General features: G+C 49.2%; 1 protein-coding gene across 1 annotated transcript in view; it reads left to right on the forward strand.

Annotated features, from left to right (window-relative positions):
* RABL6 (RAB, member RAS oncogene family-like 6) overlaps positions 1–10410 on the forward strand; it is a gene marked incomplete at its 5' end in the record, with an annotated part of 45711 nt that overhangs the window by 33535 nt on the left and 1766 nt on the right. The window contains 3 exons of the mRNA XM_010015157.1: positions 5864–6079; positions 6728–7076; positions 8846–9023. Of these exons, the coding sequence (XP_010013459.1) occupies positions 5864–6079; positions 6728–7076; positions 8846–9023 (743 nt within the window). The remainder of the gene's footprint in view (positions 1–5863; positions 6080–6727; positions 7077–8845; positions 9024–10410) is intronic.

Below are 10410 nucleotides of genomic sequence, written 5' to 3' on the forward strand. Positions count from 1 at the left end.
GCACAGGGTGCCCGGAGAAGCTGTGGCTGCCCCATCCCTGGCAGTGCTCAAGGCCAGCTTGGACACAGGGGCTTGGCGCAACCTGCTCTAGTGGAAGGTGTCTGCACGTGGCAGGAGGTTGTAACTGGATGAGCTTTAAGGTCCCTTCAACCCAACCCGGTGTGTGATTCCATCCTCCAAATGGCAGAGCTCTGCTCTAAGCTGGATTTTGTGGTTGTTTTTTTTTTTTTCTCCTTTTTCTGGCTTTGATGTTTTTAAACACAAAGAAGAGGGAAAAGGGATTGTGTCTGAGCTGCCCTGACATAAGGATATGCAGTGAGCTGTCTGAAGGCAGACTAGCACTTAAGGGGTGACTTAAGTGTCCCCACAGGATGTGCATCCCTTGGCTCAGAATGGTACTTGTCTGCTGCCTCTTGTCGTCACAGTGGCTTAGCCAGAAGAGTCATTAAGCGCTGATACAGCTCATCTGTGAACCTGAAGGATTGTACATCTTTTGGTGTCTTTGACATGATTCATAGTTCTCTCAATTCAACCAGAATGACTTAAATCAGTGCTGTGTGTGATGCTCGGTGCCTGGCTCCTGCAGGTCAGCCTGAATCAGCATCCCTGGTGCTGGTCAAACATGTGGGTGCTGTATTAGAAAATAAAAGAAAGCAAGAAAACCCCCAGTGGTAGCTGCCGGGAGCTGCTGGGATCTGCCGGGAGCTGCTGGGAGTTGCCAGGAGCTGCTGGGAGCTGCCGGGCTGCTTCGGCTGCAACTGAGTGTGGATGCCGTGCTGTGATTAACAAGGACATGTCAGCGAGCCAAGCCTGACCTGCCTGGGCTTTGCTGAAGGACTGGTCCTTGGAGCTCTGCAGCTGCAGCTCTTGCTGGGGGTGGGAGGCTGAATCTTTAACAAAGGCTTCGCTTCTCCAGAACATCAGTCACTGGAAGCAAAGAGGTGTTACAGCCAAACATCTCGAACAGTTGTGCAAGAGCCCTGCTCCTTGGTTGGAGAGGAGTCACATTCTTGGCTGCTGTGATGCCCTTGTGCCTTCTGTCTCCAGTCTGGGAACCCTCCAATGCCTGTGAGCCTGTGGGGGCAGAAAATGAAACAGCTTTGGGCTTTCACAGAGTGCAGAGAGGATGCTTGTTCACAGCTTCATCCTTTGACGGCAGAGGTAACCATCTGCAGTTAGAACAGCTCTGTTTCCCTAGGAGAAGTCCTTGGAGCACATCCCTGAGAATTCAAAGGCTTGTTATTTCTCTGCAGCTTGGCATCCCTGTCTGCCTCTGGTTTCTTGTGTAGCTCGCATGGTTTTCATAGTGGTCTGGCAATTTTACCTTCTGTTTCTTGCCAAAAGGGGCCTACAAGAATCAGCCAGATATGCTGAAGTTCAGAGCTGCAGATACGGTTCTGACCATCACCTGCAATAGATATTTTTCAGGATGCCAATTGCAACCCCGTGATGCCCAGGAGCAACGTAAGAGTTCTGTGAGCACCACCCCCAAGTCAGCTTCTACTGCAGGGAGTAGGTTGTTGTAGTTGCAACAAACTGCTGCTCTGCTGCTGCAGACGTTTATCTTTGATCTAAAGAATACTGAAGTGGCTGCGAAGCCACCCAAACCTAATGGAGGCTTTATTGGGTTTAAAAATGAAACACTGGAAGCCTGAGAACATACTAGAGAAACATGTTCATGCCTCCTGATTGCTTTTAAGCGGATACCTGAGTGTTCAGCTCACTCAGCTTGTCAGCAGTTCTTCTGAGTGTGCTGTAACCACGTGTACGCTCCAAAACTAAGAGCCATTGAAGATGTGGCAGAAGAATGGGCTGTGTTTTGAGAAGCTGTGAGGTTTCTTCTCTTACCCAAGTAAGAGGAACTGTCTTGCTGTCTGTAAGCAAGAGCCTTGCAGTTAGCTCATTGTGAGCGCCTTAGTGCTCTGTGCATTTCACATGTGCACCAGAGACAGTTACAGTCACAGAATCACAGCCAGGCCGAGGTTGGAAAGCTCCTCTGGAGGTCATCCTGCTCAGCCAGGGCCACCCAGGACCATTGCAGATGGGTTTTCTGGATCTCCATGGATGGAGAATCCACAGCCTCTCTGGCAACCTGTGCCATTTCTTGGTCACCCTCACAGTGGAAAAAGTGTTTCCTGGTTTTCACAGGGAATCTCTTGTGTTTCAGTTTCTGCCCCTTGACTCTTGTCCTGTCATTGGGCAGCACTGAAAGGAGCCTGACTCTATCTTCTTGCACCCTCCTTCAGGTATTGAAATACATTTATAAGGTTCCCCTCAAGCCTTCTCTTCTCTGGGCTAAGTGGTCCCAGCTCTCATGTGGGAGAACCTTTCCTCATGTGAGAGCTGCTTCAGTCACTTCATAATCTTCGTGGCCCTCTATTGGACTCTCTCCAGTATGCCCATGTCTCTCTTGTACTGAGGAGCACCCAGAACTGAGTTCCTGGCCTCCAGCTAGACTTTGTGTCACTGATCACCATCCTATGGGCTCTGTCATTCAACCAGTTTCCAGACACTGGTGTCACCTTTACCTGTCCTCTCTCGAATCCTGACCCATAAGTGCTCTGTTCCCTCAGCCATCCCCAGGCAGAGCTCCATGCATTGCAGCTGCTCAATGACATAAAGGGTGACTCCTCAGGGAAGAGGGGAAGGTCTTGTTCTCCTTTCGGAAGCAGGGTATTCTGCTTTGTGACTGAACTGCTGCCTGATCTCAGGGCTGGACTTACTTCCATGTGTAAGAACTTGTTTGCTTTCTGAGCTTTGGAAAGAGGTTTGGAAGTCTGGGATTTCTCATCCATCTTGTTGACATTGGAGGTTTGTTCACAGTGATGCCCTATGAACTCTTCCCCTTCCTGCTCCATAACATCTCTGAACAATAGAGCAGGAGTTGTCATGGAGCAGTAATGTTACCAAAAAAGCACTTCTTTGTTTCTCAGGCATGCTGTCAGTGAGGGACGTGCTCCTGCCTCTGGAACAAGGCTACTCTTGCGCAGTGATCAGGCACCTGCTGAGACTTCCAGCGTTTACTGACATCTCTTGGAGCTGCTGTAACTAAATCCCAGCACAGATCTACAGAGATGAATGGAGTCCTGGGTTTTGTTTAATGGTGTATTATGGTTCTCTAGCTAGCAATAAAGAGAAGTCCCAAAATCAGTTCCTTCACCAGTTCATTAGGAAGGCAGTTCCAGCTGCCGGATTGCTGTTTAGGAACCTAGTTTGCTGCTCTTCAGCTTGATGACCTGAGCCAGTGGGTGTGTGACTGCACTGGAGGAGCTAATCTGGCTCCAGGGGCTCCCCCCTTCCCCGCTGCTGGGTCGGTCTGGCCCAGGTCCATAGGTGGGCTGTAGATGTCTGTAAGTGAGGTTGTGCTGTACATTACAGGATTCCTCATCTCTCTTAGCATCACTAGGTGTTTACCTTAGCCGTAGGTAAGTCCTTACATCTGAAGGGCTTTGAGCTGGTTCTTTGCTTTTATGCCATCTGGTATTTCTCTAGTGGTACCCCCTGCACTAGACCAAATGAGAGAAGCTGAGGACACCAGTTCACAGCAGGAGACCCTCATCTCCTAGAGTACAGCCAGGCCTCATCCAGAGGTCCCTAGAGTACAGCCAGCCACATCCTGCAGTGTGTGATTCCCTCACTTTATCTGCTGCTTTAGAGTCTGGGTTTTTCCTCATTCTCTAGCCCAAAACATGATGTGGCAAGAGGATCCTGATGGCTCTGTGGCCAAACAGCAGGGCTGGTGCAACACAGTCCATCCAGGTTTGGGACCATGCACTCATGTTGCAGCAGGATTTGTTCCATCACCAGCATGGAGAAGACCCCGGCATGCTCTTGATCAACAGCTCAGCCGCAGGCCTTGGCAAACTCAGTCATTTTTGGTGTGTACCTGCACCTGCAAGCATGTTGGCTCAACACTAGCAACACTAGCTTGGCACCACGAAATGCATTGGAGAGAGTGGTGCAATGTGCTTGGGTTTTCATGCTCTGGATTCCTTCCAGCTGGAGCCTCAGGACCACAACCTGATACTACCTCTGCGTTGTTCATACTGCAGCAGTGGTTTTTCTGACGGGTGCTCAGTCCGTGGCTTTCTCTCAAGCTGTCACTCCATGCTTTGTGTGTGAGTTAGAGACAGAGGCAGTGCATTCCTTGCAAGGTGTGTGGACACATGTGAACATCCTGTTCAGAGTGCTTTACAGGCTGCAGATCTTGCATAGTGTGTGGTAGAAGGACAGTGGCAGCAATCTCTGAAGAGTCCCAGTGCTTCATGGAACAATGCAGTGTTAGAGAAATGCAGTGTCACCAGTTCAGAATAACTCCTGCCGTTTTTAGGACGCAATCCATTTGCTTTCCAGCACATTTCCAGAGGAACCCTGCCAGTGCTTTGCAGACCACAGAAATCACTCGTCATTCCTCCAGCCTTGGCTGCTGCTTTGGGCACCAGTTTCTTTCCTCCTTTGTGTGGGACGGGCTGTATGCCTCCTCTCTGGCTCAGGATGAGAGCAGCAGTGTTTTATGAAGGGGCTCTTCAGCAGCCTGTCTCTGCTTAGCTGGGAGCTGTGCTGCGAGCAGGGGCAGCCGCACCAAAGGCAGAAGGAGGGAGGGGGATCTGAGCACTAACCCAAACAAGCATTGGTTGTAATCAGTGTCAATATGCTGCGCTAGTTGTCATAAGGGTGGTGTCCCAGATGTCACAAATCACAATAGTACCTCTTTGCTGATGTATTAATTCTTTAAAACTAACCTGTAAACCAGTAACTGGCCATAAGAAGAGCCAGACTGAGTAATAACAATCATCTGGACTGTGTTCAGGCCTCAGCATTTCCCATCCCATCTGCACACTATCCTCCACTGCCTCTTCCAGTGCTGGCCGCATGTTAGTGACTGGGAGCAGCACCTTCATCCAGATTAAGGATTTTAGGTTTTGATGACTCATTTTATGCCTCTAAAATGTGGTGTGGTCCAAGCTATAATCTCAGGTTTTGGTCTCTGCATACAAATGAAGCTGTGTTTGTACAATCCAAATCAAGCAATTAAAAGGACAGTGGCTCTTATGTGGGTTGTCAGAAGGAGCTGGGTATCTGCTGCACATAAAGCAAATAGAATGAGGAAGGGTGATGCAAAGGCTCATCAGATGAGGCTGGGGAAAATATCTGTATTCCTGACATGAGCAAATCCTTCTGAAAGTATTAAAGTTGTTGAGTCCTGCGGACATTGAGGCAAGAATTCTCAGCTGGTAATTTCAGCTGTGAAGCTCTTATCAGTCTGCCTCTGAGCACGTAACTGTGTTACATCCAGGGAGGCTGACAGACTCCCAGCTCTGAAAGCGTGTCCTTAGGTGAATTTAATTCGAGGAATATCAAAGCCTGGTTGTGGTGGCTGGATACCTGCTTGCTTCAGGGAGCCTGAGACACACAGAAATAAACTCAGCAATGTAATAGCTGCAAGTGAATTCCCCAGGAGTGGCAGTGTCTGATCAGGTTTAATTACAGGCTGTGGGGTTAAGGCAGGCAGTTCCCATGGTTTGATTGACTGATCCTTGATGTTGGACCAGAGGTATTCCAGTAGAGCTGGAGCAGCGGGCAGCTCTGTAGCACTGAGGCTCAGCTTTTCCAGCCACTCTGTGACACATCCAGTTGTGGCCCATTCTGCAGAGGGTTTGTGCCATGGCTGCAGCCCACGGGGAGCAGGGCTGAAGCATGAGGAGCAGTGGATGGGTGGTGCAGTGTCACTGCCCTGGGCTGAGGGATACAGACGCTGCAGTTGGCTGGAAAACCCAAGCAAGTGGCAGTCTGCTTTCAGGAGGAGACCTGTCTGTCTCAGCACGTCCTGGGGTGCTGTGTCTGATCCTTGCCTATTCTGCAGCGATGGAGAGGCACCTGGGGGGAACCCGATGGTGGCAGGTTTCCAAGATGACCTGGATCTGGATGACAAAATCCCCAGCAGATCCATGCTGGCAGCAGAACGGGTACCCAGCAAGAACGTCACCCTCTCCAGTGAGGAAGAGGAAGAAGAGGTGAAGGGCTCTAAGGTCATACCCACACCTAATGAAGACATCGACATGGAGCAGGGGGAAAAAAGGTACAAAGCACAGGCTGAAGTGTGAGGTTCTGCTGGCAAAGGGGCCTCTCCTGGGTCCTGCCACTGACTTCTGGGTGTCCTCTGGGGAATCCTGGTGTCTGTTCCTTCAGCTGTAAGCTGGGGCTGTGTTTTCTTTAGCTGGGACTGCTCTGTGCAGTGTTTTCTGCACCACACCTAGGCAGCATGCCCTTGAGCACTGTGCTCCTGGTCGCTGGAATGTTTATGCTTGGCAATGGCCCAGCCTTTTCCTCCAGTTTGAACAGAGATGGGAACTGAGCACCTCAACATCTCTTCATAGCTGTGTGAGGAGGACAGAGGAGTTGAGCCTTGTGAAGGGAGTGGAAGTCATTTACCATACCCCGTGCAGGAGAAGGATGGACTGGATCCTGTTCTTCACATACCACATCCTGTGGGTGATAGTCAGGTGTGGGCCAGATGGTGCAGGCACCTCTGCAGCAGCATCCACAGGGACTCGAGGGCTATTTTCAGCCTGAGTGGTATGTGTTTGACCAGCCACCCCCTTAGGATGAACTACCTCTGCTGTGGAGATGCAGCCCCTGAGGCAGGCTTAGCTACTAATTAGTCACTGTGCTTTGCTCCGCAGAATGGGGGTGGACGGGCTCTGACAGCTTGTTTCTTTCTTCTCAGGTCTTCCAGAAATTCTCTGAAACCACAGAACGAAGCCGTTTTGACCAAAGCAATGGACCTGAAGCCTCCTGACACTTTACCTCCACGTTCTGGGTCCGAAAGAAACAGCAGCAGCAAGGTCAGCACCAGCCTGCCAGCTGCTGCTGCTGCAACCCCAGCAGCAGTCCAGGCCCCAAAGACCACTTCCCAAAGCAAAGGACATGCTCTCAAGCAGAAAGTGGTCAAAGAGGAAAAGCCTGAGGAGTCTGACAGTGATCAAGAGGGACCAATAGCTACTCAGATGCTCTCATTTGTTATGGATGACCCAGACTTCGAAAGTGAGGATTCTGACAGCCAGAAGAAGAAAATGGTAAATAACATGCATGAGTTGGTACGTGCTGCTGCCAAGCTGAGCTTGAAATGTTGAGGCATCTCATGAGCAGAGCTTTCATTGCTCCCCCATCTCTAAGCAGCACTCACAGCACGTCAGGTGCTAAGCAACCTGTAGAGATTGATGTAAGCACAAAGCTACTAAGGCTGTGACTGTTGAAGCCACATGGCAACAAGGTTTGTGCTTACGGGTTTTAATGTGCTGTTTATTCTCAGTAGGGCCAAGGTGCAGTCAGTCCAGCAGTGTGCAAGGTATAAAATACAAAGCTAATGGGTTTTCACTCAAGGTTTCACATGTAGAAGTGTGTGAGTGCCAGAGAGTGAGCTCCCTACAGCAATCATAAGGCTGTAACAAGATTTGTTTGGCAAAGCTTCTTACTGAAGTAGGAAAATCTGGGAAGGAGTTTCCAGTGTAGCCAGGTTGGCTGTAATGTCTCAGTGACATTCAGCATGTGGGCAGCTGCTCAAAAACATGGTGCAGCAGGAGAACCCTCTGCACCCATCGGGTATTAAAGATGGAGAAAACACAGCTATCTTCTCTGGGCTGGTAGGATCTTGCTTCTGTGGCTGGAGATATCCCTGGTTTCAGTGATCTGTACTCACAGACAGCAGAGCAATCCCTAGAAACTGCTAACCATGATTTGGGATGGGACTTGCTGCACAGGGGCACTCCTGATGTGTCCCGTTGCTGGTGTTGAGGAGTGTTGGACGTGTTTGCATCATTCTGGAGTCCTGCAGAAAGGGTGGTTGTCCCAGTTTCTTCACCCTTGCCTGTGTGTCGTGCTTTTTATTAATTAGTTTTCCATTTGTTTTGCATTTCCAGTACCTGCTTTTCTTGGCACTTTAATGTGAAAGCAAAATTATTTGGAGCAAGTTTACTTCTCTTCACATGTGATGACGAAAACAGGATCTGGGAGGAAGCTTTGCCATTGCAGCAGTGTCAGGGAGATGCCCCACAGTGTGTGAATGCTTGACACCTACAAGGGTTACTGGTCAGGCAGAGCAGTAAAACACCACCATCAGCAGGGAGGAAGGAGCATTGCCTGGACCAGCAGCAGAGCAAGGCTGTGTTTGGGCAGTATGGAGGATAGAAAGAAAGGATGGTTAATGAATTCTGGAGAGGATCAGTTGGCAGGAATCCCAAGATCATTAAACTCCATTTCCATCCCCATCATGTCAGGACAGAGAATTTTTGGGTGATATCCAGTCTCTGCAGCATCCTATTTATTTAGCCCACATTGAAGAGGCAAATGTGCCCTGGAAGCACATTCCCTTTTGACTCGACGAAGGGAGATACTTTGCAAACACACCACTTCCTTGGCCCTGCTGCAGGTTACCTCTGGTTCAGGAGACCCCACAGAGCTACACAGCAACAAGGTTTTGTCTGTCAGGTCTGGAGGCGAGTTCTCAGCCCATTAGATTTAATTTGAGGTGCCTCTCTGGGGCAGTTAGAGGCTGCTGCTCTTGAGCTAACACAGATGAAGGTCTCATTTAATGCCTTTACATCAGGAATTTGATTTTAGTTACCAGAGCACATTTCCCAGTAGCAGTGCTACTTAGGCATTTTACCGAGGCAAGAAATAGAGCTTATGAGATGAGGAGCATTGATTTCCAGGCAATAACAGCTCAGTTCAGCTGCCATTTCCTTCCCTCCTTCCCACCTGCTGACATCTGATGCCTTGGTGTGCAAAATGCTGAGAGATTTGGGTTGAAAGCTTGTGGGTGTTGTCTGCCTCCTCTTGTCTCCAGGATGAATTCCCAGTCCGGGAAGATCTCTCTGAACTATCGGATGATGATACCTCGTTGGCAAAGCCACCCCAGGCTGTGAAAGCAACAGTCCACTCCTTTAAACTGAAGAATGACTCGGATCTCTTTGGTTTGGGTTTGGAAGAAGCTGGTCCCAAGGAGAGCAGTGAGGAAGGTAAAGGTCGCACCTCATTTCTACTCTTGCTGGTTTTGTTTGTCAGGCATCTGTTATATCAAAAATGGTTCCAGGGTGTAAGGAAACCAATTTGCACTAAATAAAATAGCCTGTTAGGTCATGCAGTGCCCCGTGTGAGTCTCTAATGGGGTTTAACACAGCATAAATACCTTTATTTAAGTTTTTCCCCATAGGGAGGAGGGGAACTTGGCTCATCCATAGCAACCACCATGGATTATTTTGGTCCCAGTGAAGCACATCCTTCACAAGCTGCTTCTGAATAAGGCTTCCTGCTTTGCACTGCCTGCCTGGGAAGTGGTGTTCAGCACTGCAGTGTCCACCCCCTCAGAGATCTGGATCAACTTCAGCAAGATGCTCTCACATACCTTGCCAATTTGCTCTTCTATTTTTGGGAAGGGTTGATCACAGTGTAAGCATTCTTCAGACCTTCCTGCCCTCAACATCCCCTGGGGGTACAACTCTTACCTGCACAAATTCTTTCTGCTGCCTTGGCATTACTGCAAAGCTACTTCTTATAGATCTGCCCCTGATGTCACCACAGAAGATGGGAAGTTAAAGACTTAAGTGGGGGAACAAAGCTGTAAGCAGCACCAGAGAGATCTTTTTTGAGTAACCATTCCAAAAGTGTAAGCAAGGTGCCACAGGCTGTGATGGCTTTATCAGCTTGGAGCTTTGACTTACTGAACAGTGCAGCTTGAAATAGCTGGAAGTGCATCTGCAGAGGCCCAGGTCAATAACTGAACTTCAGTTTAGCATCTTTAACAATTCAATGTGGGTTGCTCCTATCTTCTCTTTCTCAGATAAATATAAAAGCCTATCTTTGCATCAGTGAGTTGGAGCTTGACCAGCAATTAGACTTCTCTAGGGCTGACTTGTATTTACAGATCAACTGAGTAAAAAAGTGTGTAGGTAAGATTGACACATTGACAGGCTAATACCACATGTGAAATGTGGTGCAGTTATAAAGCCTCCTGAGAATCAGCCAAGTAAATACTTGATCAAGGGGGGTTTGTGGAAAGGCAGTGGACAGTCAGCAGTCCAATAGCAGCCAAGTCGTCACTCACAGTAACCTGGGACAAATGTTTTGACAGTGATGTACACTGCAACTCATTTAATACTGTGGAGGTAAAGGAGAGCTGCAGCACTGACACTTCGGCTTTGTGGTGATAAGATTTCCATACACAGTGAGTGCTGGCCTGTCAGGGTCCTCCCACTGCTGCTGCTGTGGCCTGAATGGTTCTACAATCACTAGCTCAACTCCCAGAACCACAAACCGTCACAGCATCACAGTCTGGTTTGTGTTGGAAGGGACCTTAAAGCTCCTCCAGCTCCAGCCCCTGCCACGGGCAGGGACACCTTCCACTAGAGCAGG

Source organism: Nestor notabilis, unplaced genomic scaffold (genome assembly GCF_000696875.1).
Source record: "Nestor notabilis isolate BGI_N333 unplaced genomic scaffold, ASM69687v1 scaffold9865, whole genome shotgun sequence".
Classification (NCBI taxonomy): Eukaryota; Metazoa; Chordata; class Aves; order Psittaciformes; family Psittacidae; genus Nestor; species Nestor notabilis.